Below are 23118 nucleotides of genomic sequence, written 5' to 3' on the forward strand. Positions count from 1 at the left end.
TTGGAAGTGAGCAGGCCCTTCACACAAAGCCTCCTGGAATCCTGTCAGCCTCCTGGCTTCCCCCCACAGACACAGCATCAGTGAACTCTTGTCTCTCCACTGAAACCATCCCAAGTCATTGAGCATCGGCTACCGAGCCTGTCGAAGGTAACACGCTGACCAACAGATTGGTTCAGAATAGCCCGGCACCCTTTGGCCGCCCATTAAATGAGGTCTGCTCTCGTTCCTGTCACTTAGGATGCACGTGTCAAAGACGACAAGAGCACCCCGTCGCTTTGCCTTAAATTCCACAATTCAGTGTTTCCCAACCTCCACCAAGCATTTTGGCAAAGAGCTGCCAAAGAGCCACAGTTACTTCTGGCCACCTGGGGGGGTGGGGGTGTGGAGGGGAGAGGGCTATGCTGGTGGGTCACCTGCTGCATTAGAACCCCCGAGGCTTCGCCCACAGACACATTAACCCCCTCTCCCAGCTGAAGGCTTAAACTATTCTTTACTTAAATGAAAACCTGAAATCCACCCACAGCCAACATCAAGCGAGACAAGACCCTGTCATCTCAGCCCCGTGGATCACGCACAGCAGGTCGGCAGGCAGCTTTTGTGCAGAGCGCAGACACGACTTTCCAGCAGCGTGCAGGCCCTGTGCGCCGGGAAAGCGCTGAGAGGGAAGGATGGCCAATTGGCACGAGCGAAAAGATTTTCTCAGCGTTTGGGTCTCGACGGAAAACTCACAAGTGACTGCCAAACATGCTCCAGAAATCCTCTCCGTGGTCCCATTTGAGCCCTGAGCACATGGGGCACCTGGACCGTCACTGTCCTCTTTGGTTTTAAGCAACAAAGGTGCCAGTGTGGCCAACCTGTCACAAGTGTTGACAGAGCTCACAATGTCTTCTTCCAGTAGAAATGGAGACGGATCTGACAGGGACGCCGCACCTCTGCACGGGGGAGGCGAGCCACGGGACTCCATGTTTAAATGATTTGGAACAAATCGGTACAGTGGGGACCACGGCAGGGGAGAGCCGACATTTGTCTAAAACGGAAAACTCAGAGTGCACTTTCCAAAGCTTCTGACTGGGAAGTAGTCATCTAATATTCGCTTTTCAAAGAAAAAAGAAAAGCCGATGTTGCTATGCTATCCCTGATTTGATGTTGCTTTTACACACCTGTCTGCACCTGGCTGGGGGGGGTGGCAATGTTGGGGGGTGGGGAATGATCCCCTTTCAGGTATGGGTTTCTCTACGTGAGTGACTCACAAAGCCTATCTCCGGGCAGGCTTCGATCCCCAAAACTCCCAATTTCCAGGTGCTTCCAGGTTCCAGCCCAAACCCCATCAGTGACAGAGGGCAGAGTCTAGTCTCGGAGAGCCCCAGGACGGTTCTGAATTCCTCTCGGGGGCTGGGTGAAGGACCTGACAGACGTGGGCACGTTCGCCTCCCATGGTAACAATGATCGACCTACACCCTTGAATCGGTGCCTGTCAATTTCAGGTCCAAGAGCACCCGGGAGAGGGGCCGAGACGCAGGCCGTGGCTGGTGCGGATACCCGCCTGGGGATCTGACCGCTCTTCACTGTTCCGCCTCCATCTGCACAAGGGAGCCCTGACTGGCAGTTGGACTGACTCAGGCTAGAGCGAAACGGCCCTTCGGGACCACCCGATGTCCCCTTAGCTAATGCTGTGCGAGGCTCCAGTAACCCTACTACACACGAAGCCAAAGAAGTTGAACACAGTGAAAATCACGCCTGTCGTGACTGTGAAGGTGTGGGCAGGGGAGCTCTTCCAAGGTGGCGAGAACCCGTCTTTGAAACCCGGCTTCCCACCGGACGCGTTTTCCCAATGGCCGTCTCCCATGGGAGACCAGGCGTCTCGAAGCCAGCTGTGTGGTGTCTCGAAGCCAGGCGTCTCGAAGCCAGCACGGCGGTGCGGGGACGTATCTGTGCGATTGTTCGGCTGATGCCCTCCCGGAGCTGCAGCCCCATCGGCGTCAGGGCAAGATTTCTCTGCGCGCAACACTGCCTTCCCGGGGCGTAGGGCGCAGCTTGGCACTCTTCCAGCGCTCACGAGACGTCTGTGGGGTTAACATCTATTCACCAAGTGAGCGAAGTGTGGGATGCTTCCGGCATTCTCAGAGGCATTCCTTGCCTGAGCACTCAGCCGACGGGGAGAAACGTCAGCTCTGACCTGCACTGTTCTCACACGGAGACTTCCAGACACGAACAGCCGCGCGATGAGAACCTCACCCTACTTGCCGACGCCCCTTGTCAAAAATTCTGAAGTAACCATTCGCTTTAAATGACTACCTATCGGGGGCACCTGGGGGGCTCATTCGGTTAAGGGTCCGACTCTCAGTTTCCGCTCAGGTCATGATCCCCTGGCTCGTTTGTTCGGGCCCAGCGTCGGGCTCTGCCTAACGGTGTGGAGCCTGCTTGGGATTCTCTCTCTCTCTTTCTCTCTCTCTCTCTCTGCCCCGTTCATGCTCTATCTCTCTCTCTGCAAATAAATAAATACACTTAAACAAATCACTATTTATTTATTTAGACCTACTGCCTTGGCGTGATCTTTCCTCGGGATCTAATACGCCCATCAACACTCTTTTGCGACAGGACTTTTGGTCTCGGTTTGCGGATAAGCAAATTGAGAAGCAGGAATATCAGCTTTCTCTCGACCACACTTTCTGGGACGGCGACTTCTTGTCACTAAGTGCTGCAGTCTCCAGGGGTTTCCATTCCCAAAGCTGGGTCAAAGGTGAAAAAAATGCTGCCTTTTCTATTTACAGCCCGTCTGAGGAGAAGGCCCACCCATGTGGGGAAGTACAAACTTGGAACATAACCCAGGACCGCACGGGGCATGGTTTACACAATGGTTAATTCTCTATCATGTAACAAAAAAACAACACCACTATTTTTTTTTTTTTTTTCACCTCCTTACTAATCAGAGCTGAATCACCACCAGTTGCAATCATTCCCGTTACTCACAGGCCGTCCACCACCCGCTAGGAGGACTGGGGGTGCTTGTTCCCGCCCCGGGACACAGCCCACAGTTCCCAGATATATTAGTAACACGTTGCCTCACCGACGCCCGGCCTGCTCTGCAGGACTTGTTGCGTCTCCACCACCTCTGTTTAGCTTACCTAATGGTGACTATCTCCCAGAGGTGACTTTTACATCACAACACTTCATTACCTCCCTGACGGCAGGAAAAATGCATCCTGCAGGGAAGGCGGCCCGCTCCGGCTCCGGGAAGGGCGGCGCGCGGGCAGCGCGCGCCCGCCGTGGTTCCGACCCCGGAGAACGGAACGAGGCAGAGGCCTGGGGGGGGAGGAGCCAGGAAGGCACGGCAGGGGGAGGGGCGCGTCGTAGTGGGGGAGGGGCGCGTCGTAGTGGGGGAAGGGCGAGGGGGGGTAGGGGCGAGCGGGCGCGAGCCTCCTGGAGAGCAGTCAGCCCGCCTGTCCCGACCAAGCCACGGCTTTACAGGCTGAGAGGCACAAGTCGGGTCGGAATACATACGTGAAAGCGCTTGCTAAACTGCACCACGCCAGTAATATTTATTACATTCGCCATTAATTTGAGGAACATTCGCAACAGAGATTTGAACTAGGGATGTGGGGATTATCTGACAGCTGGAATTGTTCCCGTTCATTCTGGACAACGAATAGCACGGTTTTCATTTGTAAACCGGCTGTGTAAATTATTTTCTGACAGCTGCCGGGGATAAAGTAGGCAGAGCTGTCGGATACAGGCCTGTGTGAACAGAACGAGTTTTTCAGAAAACCACTGGATCTCTCAGCTCCGTATTCCAGAAGCTTTGTCTGGAGGTGGCCGCCAGGCAAACGCAAATTCCCCGGGGTATGGTTGCTGAAGGAATGAATGAGTGAATAAATGACTTCACCTCTAGGCAAGACAGCCAGTCTGCAAAGCAAGGATACCCCTTACCCAGTGTGGTACAGCAAACTTTAAGTTAGGAAACCTTTAGGGGTGCCTGGATGGGTCAGTCGGTTAAGCGTTTGACTTCAGCTCAGGTCATGACTTCCAGGTCCAGGACGTGGAGCCCCACAGTGAGCCCCGCACTGGGATCTGCACTGACAGCTCTGGGTCTGGAGCCTGCTTTGGATTCTGGGTCTCCCTCTCTCCGCCCCTCCCCTGCTTCTGCTCTCTCTCTCTCTCAAAAGTAACCGTCAAAAGGGGCACCTGGGTGGCTCAGTCGTTTAAGCATCCGATTTCAGCTCAGATCATGATCTCATGGTTTGTGGGTTCGAACCCCAAGTCCGGCTCTGTGCTGACAGAACAGAGCCTGGAGCCTGGTTGGGATTTTGTCTATCTCTGCCCCTCCCCCATTAGCAAAAATAAACAATAAAAATTTTTAATTAAAAAACATAGGGGCCCCTGGGTGGCTCAGGCGGTTGAGCATCTGCCTTCGGCTCAGGTCATGATCTCTCAGTCTGTGAGTTCGAGCCCCACGGCGGGCTCTGTGCTGACAGCTCGGAGACTGGAGCCTGCTTCCGATTCTGTGTCTCCCTCTCTCTCTGCCCCTCCCCACTCATGCTCTGTATCTCTGTCAAAAATAAGTATTTTTTTTAATTAAAAAAAACAAAAATATAATTTTTTTTAAGTAAGGAAATCTTTGATGTGCCACACTGCATTTCCAGAACCCTGTCCCTGCTGTTTTCTCTTAGTTGTGTCCCTAGAGTCTCCCAGGTGCATGACACAGCCAGGGGCCCTGCTTCAGGCTCCTGTAGGAACTTCTGGCAGGAGGCCACCCTGAGCCTCCCAAACATGCCTCTCTGTGCCCAAACCTTTCCTTCCCCACCCAAGGACCCCTCCCATATTATAAACCTAAGCACTGTTCCTGGTGGCCCGCAGCTGCAGCTGAGTCCAGGCCAGACCCACCATCCCCTCTGTGCCAGTAGAGGGATGATTACACAACAGGCACTTAATCAAGACTTTTCAGCTCCTTTTTTCTAAGGTTCAAATTTCCAGTTTTTCTCTCAGCAGGAGAAAGACTTAAAAGAAAAGAGCAACTGAGAAAATGAATCATAGGAAAATTTTGGCTCCACATTTAGCCTGGGTTCAGTCCCCTCTTGACACTGGCTGGAAGGTAACAAAGGAGTGGGGGGGAGCTAGCAGCAAAGAGGAAGGAAGGCTGGGTGGTTTCACAATCCCAGGCTTGGGAAGACAATGTTCCAGTGGCCAACAGCTGGGCCACAAAGTAGCCTTTGGTGAAGGGTGGTGTGAGCTGGGACTCTCCCTGGCTCAAATGGAGAGCCTGGAGAAAAAGAAGGGAAAAGAAGGGTTCTGGGATTCAGACTTCGGGGAAGTGAGACAATGAACAAGTCCTCTGAAGACCACGCTCAGCCACTAAACTAGAAAGCCAGCCTCTGCCAGATGAGACCAACTCAGCACAGGACACCCGTGTCCCTCTGGTGACACTGTGGACACTCTAGCTAACACTGGGAGCTTAAGGTAAGTCCTGGCACACAGGCCTATATGGAAGGCAGTTATGGAAACACTCCGATGGGGGCACCTGGGTGGCTCAGCCGGTTAATCGTCCGGCTCCAGCTCAAGTCATGAGCTTACAGTTCACGGGTTCAAGCCCTGTGTCGGGCTCTGTGCTGACAATTCAGAGCCTGGAGCCTGCTTTAGTTTCTGTCTCCCTCTCTCTGCCCCTCCCCCGCTCACGTGCTTGGTCTCTCAATAAATAAATAAATAATAAACATTAAAATAAATTAAAAAAAAAAGACTCTGGTGTATTCAACAAACTAGACCCTTTGAAAATGATTCCCCAGAGTGTATTATAAACACTGAGGAAAAAGAAATACTGGTGTAGGTACCTCCACTCTATTACAGTTCCATGGGGAGATCTGCCCCCAATGCTGGATGTGTGGGGAAAGTGAAGCCTGGTGGATGTGACAGGGCCAAGAGGATTAGGACACCCACTCTGAGGGCTGAGTTTATCATGAAAGGAGGCTTAAAAGGCAAGTGGGGGCACATGGGTGGCTCAGTCAGTTGAACATCTGATTTTGGTTTAGGTCATGATCTCATGGTTCGTGAGTTCAAGCCCCACATACATCAGGCTGGCTGCTGTCAGCATGGAGCCTGCTTTGGATCTTCTGTCCCCCTCTCTCTGTCCCTCCCCTGCTTGCATTCTCTCTCTCAAAGATAGTAAACATTTTTAAGAAGGCAAGTGAGGATTTTCTTATTCTAAATCAAATAAACCAACAGCAATGTTTAAGAAAATGGTATAAGAAATTTTCAGAGAAACCATTAGGCTCCACACACCAGGGCCCATTTGAAGCACTACAAAGCCAAAGGAGGTATAAAAACTCCTGAAATGGAACAAGAGCTGTGTTTCTCTGAGAGCAAACTTGGCTGACACTTAAACTGAGAATTCTAGTTCAGATTGGTGGAGGAAGCACTCACATAATAAATCTGGGTGGATATGTGCTTTATCGTTGTAACGTTACTTAAGCTACTGAACCGGATGTCTCCTTGAACTGAGAGGTGCATTTTAGCCTCTGGTGAAAAGTCAGCAAAAGACAGGATTTACTGTGCTGTTAAAAGTGAAGGCAAATATGTAAGAGAAATGAGAGAAGGGGTGCGGGTTCGCACTCTAGGTCCGGTGCCGGTCTCCCAGGGCCAACTGGTGACTGGTCGGCCTCCACGATGATCCTCTGCCCTTCTCTTTGCATGACCCTCCAGATCAGCCAAGCTGCATCCATTCCCCACTGATTAACTATTCTTCCCGTTCAGCGTGCTCACATGAAGCTCCCTCCACAACACCTCGAAAACAACTCCTGTGAGCTTTACTTGTGTTTTGCCTAAATATTTTCCTCGCTGCCATCAGTTTGGTTCTGAAAGTCTCCCTAGTAAGACAGACAAATGGCAGAAACACAGAATACTAAATATTACGTCCTTCTGTGCCTTTTTTTTCTTCTAGCAAGGGAGGGAAGGAGTGTTCCCAGTTTCAGAATTCTGGGCTTTCCTAGGTAACTACGTGGAAATACCAGAACATTGCTTCAAGGGGCCCAAGTCATTCTGTTCTCCATGTGATTTGGCCGGGAAAAGAAAGGGCATTCAAATAAGTTTCTTTGTAATTTAAGATTCCATGAAAGGGATGGTGGGTGAGAAACTGAAACCAAAGGGAACATGATTTAGAATCAGCATCTCTCTTAAAATACGTACACATACACACAGGCAAATCGATGTGCACATGCTTGTATTGGTGTGTGATGAGGAAATAACTGACAAGGAGGGGCTCCTTCTATCACTATAAAATTGATAACCTGTAATTAAATCTTTGTTTTAATAGAGAGCCAAGCTTAAAATGAGAACCAAAAATGCCCAGGTGCCATAAAGGAACAAGAATTCAGAGTGTGAAATGGAAACTTTTAGGATGGAGGCTGAGGGGTGGGGGTAGGAAACAGGGCACGACTCCGTGCAAGGGCAGGACCTACCCAAAAGGGAGCTGGTTGCAAAAGGTTCAGAACCATAAAGTGCTCCCACACCTCCCATTACAGCAAGCCCAAAGACCCAGAGCAAAGGCAAACTTTTTTTTTTGCTAGAGCGAAAACGTGTGCACGCATCGGTGAGGGGTGGGGGGGTGGGGAGAAAGAATCCCAAGCAGGCTTCACACTCTGCGCAGAGCAGACAAGGGTCTTAATCCCATGACCCTGGGATCGTGATCTGAGCCAAAATCAAGAGTCGCACACTCAAATGACAGAGCCACCCAGGCACCCCAGTGGCAAACTTCTGATGCAGACTGAGGGGGAGCATGTGGAAGTTACCTGTGAGAAATAAAGAATACCCATGCACCAGCATCCAAGTGGATTTTTTTTCACTACCACCAGATGAGAAAACAGCAACAAAGGTCCAATCCACTATCATCATTGGGGAGCTGGAACAGAAAAGCACCAAACTACCCTGTATGTTAGGCACACAAACCACTCACAGAATAAACACCTGCTGAAGGCAAGTTCACAATCTAAAAACCCCATGAGAAAGCAAACCATTTTTGGCTCTCAAACCATTTTGGCAAACCAAATTAGGCTCTCCATAAGAACTCAGGAAAATATGTTAGAAACCATACAACAAGTATGCCTAAAATGACCTTTAAAAGAAGAAAAGAACTATAGTGAAGAGCTGAATTTGAAAAAAAATCAAATTCCAGAAATTAAAAGTATATAAATTACAAACTCAATGAGCAGGATAAAAAATACAGAGATAAATAGAAAGAAATTACTGAATACAACAACACAGAGAAATCTACAAGATATGAAAGAGAATGGGTTCGATAAAAAATCTAAAAGAAACCCCAGAAGGGAAGAACAGCAAACAGGAAAGAGATCATATTCAACAAAATAGGAGCATCCAGAATTTTCTTAGTGAAGAATAGAGAGGAGACCTACCCACAAGAGAAATTAAAAAAAAAAAAAAAAAAAATCCCTGTCCAAACATAGGGGTGAGACCAGAAAACCAAAGAGAAAGCGGAGGGGAAACCTCATGCTGGGTGTAAAACAGGTCAGTAATCCAGAAATGTATCCCAAAGCTCCGTGGATGTGGAGACACAGAGCATACACAGGAGGCAGGTGCTCGAGCCCTCTGCCTCTCCTGCTCCGTGGGAACAGATAACATGTGCAGCTCGTTTTCAGAGAACCTGTAATTTCACCTTTGTCAGACTAAGTGAACGCCACCAGCTTCTGCTTGCAACACACCCAGGGCACCAAACCGCGTGGGTACAGGGTCCTGGATTTTCCCCCTACATCACCAGACGTGCGTCTACGTCGCCGGAGTACCTACTACTCTTCCGTGTCACGGCCGTCGATTCTTAGTGCCCACCTACTAAAAAGGGTTGGTTTCTAGAACCTGACTTACCCAGCAGGAAAGTACCCTGAGTGTATTTTGATGACAAGAACCCCATCTTGTGGCAAAATCTGTCAAAGCCGAGACTGACTGCACACTGCAGTGCCATGCTCATTGTGAAGACAAATCTGTGCTGAGAAGTTATCATTTTATCTGCTTCACCTGACACCGTATCTTGCCCGGCATTTATCTTGTGTCTGTGATGGCACCAGCGTATGCAGTAAATCTGCAGAGCACAGTAATTCTGAGACTTTGTGAGTTATTTTCCAGTGAAAGCCGGGAGTCTTTGCGCAGCTTACTGCAGGAATATTTTAAGGGAAAACCAAACACTGACTCCGGGCTGGCTTCCGAAATTTATCATCTGTTCGTTCGACAGATGGTGCAGGCATTCCACTTCCCACAAGATGAACACACTTGGAGAAAGCAATCGCAAGACAAAACTGGCCCAAACCCCTAACAAACGACACCCTAGATTACCACTATACATGACAAAGCCACCCCATAAGCACATGGCCTCCCTGTCACATCACTCATACCTTAATCCTCTAATAGGTACGGTTACGGATATCTTTTCTCTCTTTTATAAGTCGGTAAAACTAGATTCTAGAAGAGTATTCTCTCCCTCTTCTCCCTTTAAAAGGAATATCTTCCTCAGTGTCTTCTGCCACTGTCCCTGTTCCCACTTAACTTTCCTATTAAAGGAGATTTTGAAAGGTCTAATTGTTAATAAGCTGAAAAATATCAAGCACTGAGCACAGTATCTGACCCCAAAACATAAGCTACTATTATTTTTTTTAATGTTTATTCATTTCTGAGAGAGAGAGAGAGAGAGAGAGAGAGAGAGCACGAGCACACAGTGGGGGAGGAGCAGAGTCAGAGAGGGAGACACAGAATCCCAAGCAGGCTCTGAGCGGTCAGCATAGAGCCTGACACGGGGCTCAAACTCAAGAACCATGAGATCACGACCTGAGTCGAAGTCGGAAGCTTAACCAACTGAGCCACCCAGATGCCCCTATTATTACTTTTATTATTGTTATTACTGCTATTGGTGAAGACAGAGTACTGAAAGGGGGAGGAGGGGTAAAGACCTCAGAGTGGTTTGTGGTTTCCTCATTATCAAAGCTTAAAGAAACACCTAGTTTATTTTTTTATTTTAATTTTTTTTTTTGAGAGCGAGCGAGTGCGAGTGGAGGAGAGGCAGAGAGAGAGAGAGAAAGAGAGAGAGCGCTCAGGATGGAGCCCAATTCGAGGCTCAGTCCCACGACCCTGGGATCATGACCTGAGCCGATATCAAGAGTCAGATGCTCAACTGACTGAGCCATCCAGGCACCCCAAGAAACATCTACGTTAAACAAGAAGCCAAATTATTTTTATGAAAAGCACAAGTAAAACAATACTTTTCTTCCCCCCAAATCAGGTTTTTAAAGTTAAAAGAGACCAATTAATATTAAAACAGCTTTTATTTGTTAATGTATCATAGGAAATTAAAGCAAGTTACACTATCTTTAAAAACACAGCTAATGCATTTTAAGAGAAACCCGTCCCTCCCACCCGCTATCCCCGCATGAATTAAGAATCTAAGAGAAGTAACCATAAAACAAAGTTTTGTGGAATCCTTCATCCAAGAGTGCTTACATGATGATTAGGTTAATATTGCCTTCTTACAAAATTTCTTTTCTATTAAAAAAAATTTTTTGTAGCCTTGATTGTTTATTACAAAAAAATTCAGTACAAAAGTTTGATATATTGAAAAATGCCCCCCCCCCTCACAGCACCGTTATATATAGCAGAGAGTAATCAAGAGCAGATTGCTAATCTAGATGGAGCAATCTTCAAATTATACCCAGACACACAGTGGTTTATTTACCCTCCCGTCCCCTTCTTGTAAGAACTTAAAAAAACACACATACAAAAAAATGTCAAAAAATTTGAGGAACCCTTTCCAAACAGTACACAGTTAGTTCAGTGTCAATAATTCACATCTTGCAACAAAGTGTATGGATATGGTTTCTTTTACAAAACTTTTTCAGTGTCAAAAAAGGAAATTAAGGCCATCAGATTCGCAGCTTAAAAATTCACATAAAGGAAATATAAAAATATTCTGTGCTTCTGAGAAGGCTCTGCACTGCATGTTGGTAAGGATTACCGTATTTCTTTGTGTTGAGGAAGACCGTTGACTTGAGAAGTTTACATAATTGCACAGCTTCTATTGGATGCTCTTGGGGTTCCCTGACGAGGAAAAGTAGAAAGAAAAATCAGTGCTAAGAAAATGGAGGACAGCACTTTAAAATAAGGCAGAGATAGGACAAAACCGTATTACCTAACTTCAAATGAAATAACCTCCTCTTATAAACTTCTTCCAACAAATTCTACAACAGTGACACTAAACTCCAGCTGCACATTCAGATCCTGAAGAGCTTTAAAAAAAAAAATTCTGATCTGGGTCTCTAGATAAGAATTTCTCATTTAAATGGGGAAGTATATCTATTTATATATAATTTTAAAACTCCCTAAGTAATTAATGATATGCAGCTAAGGCTGAAAGTCACTATTCAATAAAGAACCTTCTTTTGTAACCGGAAACAGGAGGTCAGCAGGCTCCATTGTGAACAACCACATCAGGGAGCCCAGCCGGCTGGGTCCTCTGCTTGCACATCCCAAAGCACAGGCTCCGGCATCGTCCTCGGATGTGAAGTCAACATGGCTCTCTCTGTTCTTGTCTTTCACCACGCACTAATTCCTTAAAACCACACAGTCGGACCTGTCACTCACCACCAGACTGGGCTGAAATTGGTTTCTTGAAGGCCACCAAAAAACCCTCATCAATTCGAAAGGCCACTGGACCCATTCTCTAATGAGAATTCAAAATATCTACCCTTCCATCTTCCCTCTTTTAAAACTTGACATCATTATCTACTCTGATCACCAAAGCTAAACGCCTCACACATCTGCCTTCTTCTCCTTCTCTCCCCTCTCAAGTTCAGTCACTAGGTCTTAATGACCCTCCATTCACAGTCCCTCAGTGTCTCTGTAATCTCCCTTCTGGAGTCAACTGCAGATTAGTATTAGCGTCTCCTTGGCTCCAACGTGTGCAGAAGCTCTCTGCCCAGGCAGCCCAGACTGCACACTTACCACCAAAGCTTCCCATTTCATCTATGTATGACATGTATCCTACGATACAACTGGATAGATACACCTAACACTGACATCCTGACACGCCCTTTGTGGTGAACAGAAGATCACCACAGGTTCTCTGCCTCACTTCTCCCCATCAGAGCTGAGGACTATTTGCCCTTGCCTACGGCTGAAGATGGCCTACAGACTCACTTTGTCTAAGAGAATATGGGCCTAGCCTTTAAGAGATCTGGTGCTCTCTTTCTCCCCCTTATGGAAGACAGCTGCCATGTTATAAACAAGAATTCAACCAAACTACCAAAAGATAAAACAACGTGGGGGCGCCTGGGTGGCTCAGTTGGTTAAGTGTCCGACTCTTGGTTTCAGCTCAGGTCATGCATGATCTCACGGTTTCGTGGGTTCAAGCCCCACATCGGGCTCTGTGCTGACAATGTGGAGTCTGCTTGGGATTCTGTCTCCCGCTCTCTCTGCCCCTCCCCAACTCACACTATCTCAGTCTCTCCCAAAATAAATAAATAAACTTAAAAAACAAAAAAAGATAAAGCAACGTGGAGAGAAACAAGGAGAACATTCCAGCCCCAGCCAAGATCCCAGCTGAATACAACTGTGTCATTAACTTTCTCTCCATCACATGGAGCAAAAGACTTGCCCAGCTGAGCCCAGTCAAACCACAGAATCAAGGCAAGTAAGAAACACTTGTTCTAAGTCACTTATGTTTTGGGGTGTACGTTAATGCAGCCAACAGGTAATGCAAACACCACTGTGGGTCTTCTGATACCCAAATAATTGCCCAACTTTCAAATTACTGGACAAGCATACTTCCCAGGGATCTTCTCAACAATTCTGGCGGCCTAGACAGTCTTCTCCAGCATCTGACCTGCTACAAATCATACTCTGAGCCACTTCTCTGCCACCTTGAGAGATCTCTTACATTGTTATTTTACTTCCACTCATTATAATGCTTCCCACTGGGGGCAGGAAATGGATCTTGTCCTGGTTTCTTGTGGAAGTTAAAGCTAAAGTAGCTGTTCTTGAACAGTCCTCCAAAATGTATTAGGAAGTATCCCAAAGTTCATTCTACCTCATACAACCCACATCAAGTGGTTCTCAACCCTGGGGGTTAACCACCTAAGAGAATGTTTATTCGGAGTAGGACTGGGGCCAATGAAGCAAAATGAACCGACTTATAAAGCTGGAAACATAGAAACAAAGCCTTATAAGGATAAGGGTAGGAATTTTGATTAATCACCTGACTCAAACAGCTTGAGACTATAAACTGAAGGCTTATTACTTATTAATAATTCCAATTTAATTAATTAAAATCAAATTTGGAGTTTATTTCAAGGGCTCTCAAAAGCCCAAGCATCAGCTAAAATCTATCTTATAATTAGATGATTTGGAATTTAATATAGTTTAACCGACTGAGCCATCCAGGCGCCCCTTGGAATTTAATATAGCAAGAATTTTTGTTTCCCACTGCAGTAGAATATTACTCTGGCTTTTTTAAGTTTATATGCAGATACTCTAATTAGTGATCTAAAATAAACCTCTATCACAGAACTCTCCAGTAAATAATTTTGAGCATGCATTCCAACCCATATATACTTATTTATAAGTGATACACAATATGTCCTGCATATTATGTACATTATGAAACATGATAAAAACTGAAATTGGATATAAGGAGAAAAAAAATTGTTTTAAAGAAGTGCTATCATTTTCTTCTAACACTCTCTAACGTACTATCTTGAATGTCCCCTCGGGAAAAACAAACCCCAGGTGGCAAATCACTCATCTGGTTCAAGTAATAGGGAAAAAGACCAAATCCACTGCTGATTTTGGTTTCTGTGTAATTCTTTCAATAAAATTTTAAATAAATATATTAAAGTGATACCTGCTGGTGGAAAATCTCTTCCTCAACAACCACTTCAGGTGCCGCTTCCTCCTCCTCCTCTTCTTCAGGTATGGTTGTTTTAAAGACTGTACTTCTTTGAGCAACCTCCTGAAAACAAGAGTAACTTTTAAGTCAACGTCACAACTATCGCAAAGGCAGTTGGGGAGAGGGAACTTATCTTTGCTTAACTTTTAGAAACAGCACCTTTCCTGCATCAGGGATTATTTTCTAAAAAAGAAAAAAGTGCTTCATCAATAGCTTTAGCTAGTGAACAGGATATTTTACACGACTAGTAGCAGCTGTTAGATTTTCAATATTCCCCACAGAGGAGCTACCGGTATCCAATTTGAAATACCGGCTGCAAAGATGCCAATGCTTCTGATCCCATTCGCTTACTAAGAACTCTGTGAACTATCTGGCACACGAGACTCTTTGTAACACTCAACATGAATGCAGCTTCGAGGTCCTGGCTCCTCGCAAAAAGAAGGCACTAAAGAAACTCTGAATTAAATGAAGCTGAAGGCCAAATGCTGTGATCGCAGGCAACATGGTGGCAACAGTCCACCTTCAACAACTTTCCTCTCAGGAGATGGAACCAAGACAGATGAGCGCCATTTACTAATAACACACCAGTGAAGCTCCAATGTATTCTGCACAGAAAATAGTTTCATCATTCACCGTTTCCATTTTCTCCTGAAAGGCACAAGTACAGATGCCTCTCCTGTGGAGAACGCTGACTTGCACAGCACAGCAGTATTTGTGTGTGAGCAAGAGGCTAACCTGATGATCTGGCAGCAAGTAAATGAGTGTCCTACAGCCTGCTGCAGAGCATCTCATTTTATTCTGTACCAAGTCCTAAGGTCACTCAAGAAGGATAACTCCACAGACAAAGATGCTAAAATTCCATCAGTAAAAGCTTATCTGGAATTTAACACACAACCAGCTCGTTTAAAATAGCAGAGAAAGAAAACCAAAGAAGGTTGTCTCACAAATCAGAGTTCAACTTTAAATTTATGTCCAGGGATGTATCTCATAAATGAAGCAAGGTAGTACACTAGTGTTTTGTGGGGAATTTTCATTACGTTACACGGCCAAAGAAGACGGACCATTGTGAGAGTCTCAGCTGGAAACTTCAACTCTGTGAGGTCAGTCAGTGCTCAGGTACACGAACAGCCACTTCACAAACATCAGCGTGCTCTGACCAAATGAGCACTAACAAAAAAGCATGTGAGCCTTACATCAATTCTAATTCTTTGAAGTCAGATATCAATTGGGGGATGGCGGCATACAAAATAGAAGAAGAATTCTCAAAAAGTGCTCAGAGTACCCAGCCTTCCACAATTCATCCTAAAACGAGGCAAGAAAAGTCAAAGAAACCCTGCTACAGAATTCTCACATTCCAGCTCAGGCAGCACGTGACAAGTGTATACACCTCATCTTGCAGACATTCTTAAAGCATGTGACGTTATTTTCCTCAAATGTGAAACTCCGTAAGCAGGAACTTGCCCAACTAAGTTAATTATAAGTTAATTCACCTGAACTACTTTTTATTTTTATTTTTTTATTTAAAAAAAAAATTTTTTTTTAACGTTTACTGATTTTTGAGACAGAGAGAGACAGAGCATGAACAGGGGTGGGTCAGAGTGAGAGAGGGAGACACAGAGTATGAAACAGGCTCCAGGCTCTGAGCTGTCAGCACAGAGCCTCATGCAGGGCTCGAACCCACAAACTGTGAGATCATGACATGAGCCGAAGTTGGACGTTTAACCGACTGAGCCACCCAGGCGCCCCTGAACTACTTTTTTTTAAAAATGTTTATTTTTAGGGAAAGAATGAGAGAGGATGGGCATGAACACATGTGGGAGAGGGGCCGAGAGAGAGGGAGAGACAGAATCCTAACCAGGCTCTGCACTCTCGGCACAGAGCTCAATGCGGGGCTCAATCTCACGAACCCATGAGATCATGACCTGAGCGGAAATCAAGAGCTGGACACTTAACTAACTGAGCCACCCAGGTGCCCCTCACATTAACTACTTTTTTTTTTTTAATGTTTTATTATTTATTTTTGAGAGAGAGACAGAGCATGAGCAGGGGAGGGACAGAGAGAGGGAGACACAGAATCCAAAGCAGGCTCCAAGGCTCTGAGCTGTCACTGACACAGGGCTCGACCCCACGAATTGTGAGATCATGACCTGAGTTGAAGTTGGACGCTTAACCAACTGAGACACCCAGGTGCCCCTTTAGTTATTTTTAATATAAGCCTGCTGTTAAGCACCTTTCATGTGATGACATTTAAAAACCAAATAGTCCAATGCAGAAGGCCTGTATAGAAAATCACTGTACTAAATAATGTCTAAAAATTGATAGAAAAATCATAAAACACATTTAGAACCAAAAATCGTTGGAAGGTTTGGGCCCAGGAAATTACTAGTCAAGGCGCTAGTAAGTGTCTTTATCCAAAAAGTTCCTCTCATCCAACCCTATCAAGTGCCCTGAAAGACACATATAAATGGCCTCTCTATAAAATGTATTAGGAGTCTGTCCCTGTTAAGCCTTGCACACACAAAGGTACGCTATTCAGGCATGCACTGAAGCCAGCCAGTACCAGCTGATGCGCTCACCTCTACCAACTGTGCTCAGTCATGACATGCGGATATCCCGGAAACACCACAGTGACAGTATGGGATATCCACAGCACAGAAATCAGCAAATGTTACAGGGCTGTTTTTCGATGGAGGAGCTATTAAACTATGGTATCTCTGTACAGACAAGCAATCATTCACATATATAAAAGCTTCAGTTATGACTATATTCCAGAAGGTAGAGACTTTTTTATTTCTTATTTCCCTCACAGAAGAACATTTTAACATGTCAACACTTGGTGTTTTTAATCATCTAGCACCTTCTCCCTCATTTCTCAGTGAGAGTCCCCAATTTCACCTGGGTACCCATCTCTCCCGTGGAGACGGGACAAATGAGTCACAAGGAGCAGAGGGGATCAAGCTGCTAGAGAGAGAATACTCAAGCTCTGTCCTCCTGACTCCAGGAACCGGGTTAGAAGGGAGCCTGTGAGCCATGCTGGTACGAGGAGAGTAAAGCCCAGGATGGGAATGTCACAGGGAAAGAGGCTCCTTCCCACAAAAAGCCAACCAGGAATGATGCACTTCCAGGAACTCCAGCACCCATCCCACATCAACCACAGAGACGCTCAGCAAACAGACAAAGAAGATCCTTGGTGACAGTGAGTGAACTCCAGGATCAAGTCCACTACTGCTGGATTTCTGGGTATGTGAGCCCAGATATTCCCAGGAGGGTTGGTTTAAGTGGGTTTTCTGACATTTCCAATGCCTCAGGCAAGAAGAAAATATATGTAAAAAAATAAACTGACTTATTACCTACAAACTCACAGAAAAATGGTCTTTATGGTAGTGATTATGGATTGTTGCAAATAAGGTCTGGAATTTACTAATAAACACGGTTTCAGAATTAACGAATAAATACCAAATTTACTTGGCTGGCAACTGCAAAAATAGAAACTGTATTCATCCTACTTTCCTCATTTGACAAAAGTCACTTTAAATAGAGCCTAGCAAGCAGAAGACAGAAGTTTGTTAAAAGAACAAAACCAACCAAGCAAATAATCTAATACTCAACGGTTTAAGTTCTGCAGGGAAACCAAAGCTTCAGTCAGCTTTATCGAAACATTGCTGTAATACCACCTTCAAGCCTGACCCCAGTCACGGGATCTGCTTTGTTCACATGTCACTCTATCTTGTGGGCTTTAAACTGCTACATTCCAAATACCTTCCCATAAGACCACCTCTAACTAGACAGGCTTTCACAGAGAAAAGAATGGTACACAGGTGATGACTGGATTTCCATGGTTCACAAAAGCCCATCTCATCTGCCAGGGCCCCTTCTAACGGTGCTTTTCAACCTGAGCAAATCGCCACTTTCGGCAACACTGTGAGAGTGTCACGTGTGCTGCCCACGTCAGGTGTCAGGGGAATGCAGCACTTGGTGTCAGGGGAATGCAGCACTTGGGTGGCGGCCCCAGCGACCCTGGGAAAGCTTCCAAAGTGCTGACGGCAAGAAGCCTCTTCTTTCTCCTGCGGACAAGATCCAACACCTTGAAGACGGAGTGAGCAACAGCAAGTGTCAACTACTCCCCCACCCGAGAAGCTAGCCAAGGACCTGGAGGGGAATTCTTCACGCGTGCCCTGAAATCTCACACGACCGTACTGAGGTCTACGGTCAATCAGAACCACTCTCAGTCTGAGATCAAGGGCACTCTTCATCCGGCAGACCGTGAATTCATGTGAACAGCAGTCCCAACACCAGCGCATGTGTGCAGTGAGAGACAGACAGGAAGGTGGCACGGCACGGGGCTCCTGATGCAAACACCCCACACCCGCATTGCAAACGTGTTACTTTATTTCTCTGAACTCAAGGGAAGGCCCACGTTTAATTTTTAAAATTTTTTTATCCAGTAAATTCTTACTGAATTACGTGCCAAGAAAATTCACCGTAGGTCCTCACCCTCAATGTGCTGTGCGGATTACTGTAATGAGACAGGCCAACCGGACAAGCCCCGTACAGGCGAGAGGTCTGCACTCGCATTACAGCGGCGGAGAAGGAAGCCCTAAGGGGCTGCTGCGAGTTGGCCTGCAACCGCTCCTTCCTCCGCAGACTCCCACTTCTTGGGTGGGCGTGCACGTGCACATATGGTAGGGGTGTCTTTACCTGACAGCATGGGTAAGGTTCTTTGATAAGAATCTAGGACAGACATGTTAAAAATAGAAATATCAAGCAGATGTACACTCAAAGGTCTTCAAACCCACAGTTTCACAAACACTCTGAGCTAGCAACAAGGTGAAAACATAAGCAGTCACCAGAGGCCAGATGCTGTTGCAAACATTTCCCAATGATTATCTCATTTATATTGTATTCCTCCCATTAATACCATCACAATTATATTACTTGTCTTTATCATCTCCACTGTAAAATGAGAAGACTAAAGTAAAGGAACTTGCCGAAAGTCACAAAGCCAGTGGCAGTGGAGACAGAACTACTGTCCTGTATGTTCAGTGTCCACAATACATTCCTACTTCACTCCTAAAATCTGAAGTCAGCTTCGCTTGGATTTACTGAGCGGCCTTGGTCTGGTGTAAGCAATCAACTACTTCCCATTTCAATGTGACTTCTGAAGAGAAATAGTCTTGCACAATGAACTTTCAAGGGGAACATACACTGTGGTAGTGCTGACAAAATGACCTTACCTCTCCCTGAGAATTTTTCAATATCACCTTCACATCTTCACCAGTGCCCCAAGAGTTCTGGTTCTTCCAGATGAGGTCAGTGGGAGGACTGGCTGTGACGCCAGCATTTGCAGCCCAAATCTAGAAAAGAGAAAGGACATCAGTCGATCCAGATCCCAGCTCTCCCACATCCCAACGACAGCAAAGTAACCAAGAGACTTGGATACTTTATAAGAGAACAGATTCTAACTCTCAGAACTGAGTCCCAGGTTCAGAGACCTGCTGTATGACTAGCTGTGCATCCAGGAGAACCTTTCTAGGCCTCGGCTTCCCCAACCAATAAATGTGAATGGTGACGCATATGGATCTGAGGGGACGTTGTCCACATTCACCTCCTAGCCTCTCAACATGTCAGCTGAATGTGTGCAAGTGACCTTACTCTCATTAGGCATGAAATGACAGAAGTGAAACCTGTAACGCATGGGATTACTCTACCCGCACAGAGGGGCTGGCTCACTCGGCAAGGCTCAGCTCTCACTGTCGCTACTGTTACCCTATGGGTTTTATGAGCCATTCTTTCGGGGTGGAGCCCTGTGACCAGCTCCAAGAGTAGCCTCCAGCTGCCTAGAGCAGGAAGTGAAGAGATACCGCTAACTTCTCTCAAAACTTCTGCAGCAGACAGCCCACCTAGAATATTCTAATATAAACTAGTAGGTCTCCAACTAGGGGCTCTGTCACAATATGTCAGGAGTGTCTGATACTGAACTCCGAAAAGAAAACAGGAAAGGAACAAATCACCCATTACTCACTGATAAACAGGAATGCTACTGAAATAGGCAAAACCAAAAAAATTACATTCCCTCCTAATAAGCATGGAAATTCGGCCATATTTTTAATGTATTTTATAGGCAAAAGTGTATTGGTAGAGCGGAGAAAATGTGAGTCAGAAACTCTGGTTCTGAGCCAGGGACAAATCACTCCAGCTCCACAAACTCCATCTGTAGGGACACCACCACCAATCTTGATACTTCTGAAAGAGTGTATGAAAATAGAAAGGAAAGTCTTACACCCCATAAATTATTTTACAATATAAATGGCTACATGATGGCAAAATGAAGACTGGAGATCATACAGGCAGACATCTTTTTAAATGGGGAGGAAAATCTATGAATTACTAACTAGGAGGGAGCCCATCCTCTGTAGATGCTCACCTGAAGCTTCAAGATCTTTCGTCAGCATTATAGCTGGAAACGGACAAGGAGCATTTACTGGGGTAAAACAAAAAATGAACTGGAACTGGGCTGTCAGGTTTGTGGAATGTTAATGTTTTCCTCGTTTCAAGCAAGACATTTTCACTAGTCCGTATGGAATCATATAGTTGGTTTAGTGTTGTTAATAATCACAAAATGTCAGTAACCTTACTGGGTAATTTAATCTAAATCTAAAATGTCCCAGAGTCTGGGGTGCCTGGGTGGCTCAGTCAGTCAGGCGTCCAACTTCAGCTCAGGTCATGATCTCACGGCTTGTGAGTTCGAGCCCCGTGTCGGGCTCTGTGCTGACAGCTCAGAGCCTGGAGCCTGTTTCAGATTCTGTGTCTCCTTCTCTCTCTACCCCTCCCCTGTTCATGCTCTGTCTCTCTCTGTCTCAAAAATGAATAAACGTGAAAAAAAAATAAAAAATAAAAAAATAAATTCTAAAAAAAAAAAAAGGTAAAATATCTGACTTAATAATTTTTTATAGTGTTCACATGTTGAAAGAATAGTATTCTGGATATACTGGATTAAATAAGATATAACACTGAAGTTAATTTCACATCTTTTTTACTTTAATGTGGCTACAAGAAAATTTTAAATTAAGTACTTTGTGTTCTAGAGCTTTAAATTAATCTTTGCTATTGCCTAGTACAATTTTACAGGACGATTACTTATCACTACTATGTTCCAAAGAGCTTCTTATCATATTTAAGGCTAGCTACTTAAAAAAAAAAAAAAAAAAAATCACATTATTTTATATGATAATTGAGCTCCACTAGACCTATAGTATATTTATCTATTTGGTCCCTGAGGAACTATATCTAATGGAAAAAGCCTATGATTGGCATAATGGTTTCACATTACTTTACAGAGACAGAGAGCACACTCAATTCTGAAATCTTCTGAATTAAAATGTCAGTTTCTCTCCACCACATTATGCAACCTCCAAAAGACATGTAAGAGGACTGAACAATTTTCTCTCACTATAGTAATGACTAATGAGAAGAAAAGATAGTATGGTTAGAATATTTGTTTCCATTTTTTACCCATTACTACAAAATTAGCATCTCATATTTTCCCAATGTGGTATCAAGCTCTAGGACACTTTTTAAAAGAAAAGTCCTAACTAGTTTGAGCCTCTGATCTTAAACACTAAATGTGTATCAATCATAAATTTAAAAATATGTGTTTAGTATTTTTTAAAAGAAATTGATAAAAGTTACTTCTATATCCTTCAAGAACGAAAATATGAACCATTTTCACATGTTTATCAAAGTTAACAATTTACAAAATCTACTAAGAAAAATAAAGAAATTTTGTGTTTGCTCAATGATGCTACTTCTATAGAAAGTATGCTAATGACATTTAGTAACTATTAAAGATGTGATGTTTCAGAGCACAGCCAACGGTCAGTGAACCACTTAGAACTCAAAATACAGAGTGACACAAAAAGCCCATCTCTCTGCAAATCTAGAAATGTAAACACTATGTATGTAAAAACCACGTTACCCTCGCTAAAATATTATGTTTAAAAAAGTGATTCTGGGGGCACCTAGGTGGCTCAGTCAGTTAAGCGTCTGACTCTTGGTTTCAGCTCAGGTCACGACCTCATAGTTTGCGAGCTCGAGCCCATGTCAGGCTCCATGCTGACAGCGCATAGCCTGCTTGGGATTCTCTGTCTCCCTTCCTCTGCCACTCACATGCGTACACGCTCTTTTTCTCTCCCTCTCTCTAAGTAAATAAACTTCAAAAAAAAAGTGATTCTTTCTAGGATCTATCACTTAATGACTATTGTTCAAACCACAGGTCCCTAATCCAACACCAGAGATGGTGACTAAGGGTGAGGTGGGGCCTGGACACCAAAGCACTACCCAAATGATGCTGAAGGTCAGTCACCCAAGGCAGACAACTGTCATTTTAAGGCATACCTTAGCATTAAAAGATTATCCTAATAGTTCTTTATGCTAAGCAGTATCTCCTGAATCAGACTGACTACAATAATGTCAAGAGACAGCTGTTTTATATCTACTGGAGTAGACAAAATAAAGATTATTCACAGGTCAATACTTTCACTTTTAATAGTCAATTACCACTCTCAATAAAATAGGATTTTAAAAATCTTTAATAGTACTTGTAATTCCCTAATAATGTCAAAGATGTTTTAATGCCCACTTCTAAAATGCTTCCCTTGAAGCCAAAAATTTTCTTGAATTACTTTAACTGTTAGTTAAGACACTGAAGTTAAATTAAATGATGATTAAATTCACTTACTGTAACAGTCTGGCCTGCCTTCAGCACATATCTTGAGGTATATTTATAACTGACTGATGTGTCTCCAATTTTTCTGATCATTTCCCAGCCTCCCATTGGCTGATCCTATTCACAAAAAGAGTAAAACAAGGTCACATCAAATATACAGAAAGCGATAGATAACCATATAAATGAACTTACACAGGCAGTTAAACTAAGAAGGCTCTATGGAAGTCTTCCTAGGAATCTATTTTCCTACTATAAAAAGAAAACATGGTTTTGTCATTTAGCAGAGTAGTAACTTCAATAGTGTTACAGTTTTAATATTAAGGTACTTTATTTTAAAGAAGACAAAACTGGAATAAAAGGAATGTGAACCAAACTAAATGGTTCATAGTCACTGCTAGGTCAGGTGGGTCTTTGAAATTTACAACACAATCTAGCGGCCATAATCACGATTATAAACATCTAACATTTG

The 23118-nt window shown here is 44.6% G+C and overlaps 1 protein-coding gene and 1 long non-coding RNA gene across 7 annotated transcripts in view; both read right to left on the reverse strand.

Annotated features, from left to right (window-relative positions):
• LOC132681593 (uncharacterized) overlaps positions 1-3309 on the reverse strand; it is a 109280-nt gene extending 105971 nt beyond the window's left edge. For 3 of the 6 annotated variants that reach the window (XR_013557360.2, XR_013557357.2, XR_013557355.2), the window contains exon 1: positions 3126-3309. This is a non-coding gene — a long non-coding RNA (uncharacterized LOC132681593). The remainder of the gene's footprint in view (positions 1-3125) is intronic. The other 3 variants (XR_013557356.2, XR_013557353.2, XR_013557358.2) reach the window with 1 other exon arrangement.
• Positions 3310-10291: 6982 nt separating this feature from the next.
• LMNB1 (lamin B1) overlaps positions 10292-23118 on the reverse strand; it is a 57801-nt gene continuing 44974 nt past the window's right edge. Inside the window, exons 8-11 of the mRNA XM_060636235.3 lie at positions 22662-22766; positions 19159-19278; positions 13880-13987; positions 10292-11079 (exon numbers count right to left, since the gene is read on the reverse strand). Of these exons, the coding sequence (XP_060492218.1) occupies positions 11038-11079; positions 13880-13987; positions 19159-19278; positions 22662-22766 (375 nt within the window). The 3' untranslated portion in view covers positions 10292-11037. The remainder of the gene's footprint in view (positions 11080-13879; positions 13988-19158; positions 19279-22661; positions 22767-23118) is intronic.

This window comes from Panthera onca, chromosome A1 (assembly GCF_046562875.1).
Source record: "Panthera onca isolate mPanOnc1 chromosome A1, mPanOnc1 haplotype 2, whole genome shotgun sequence".
Lineage (NCBI taxonomy): Eukaryota > Metazoa > Chordata > Mammalia > Carnivora > Felidae > Panthera > Panthera onca.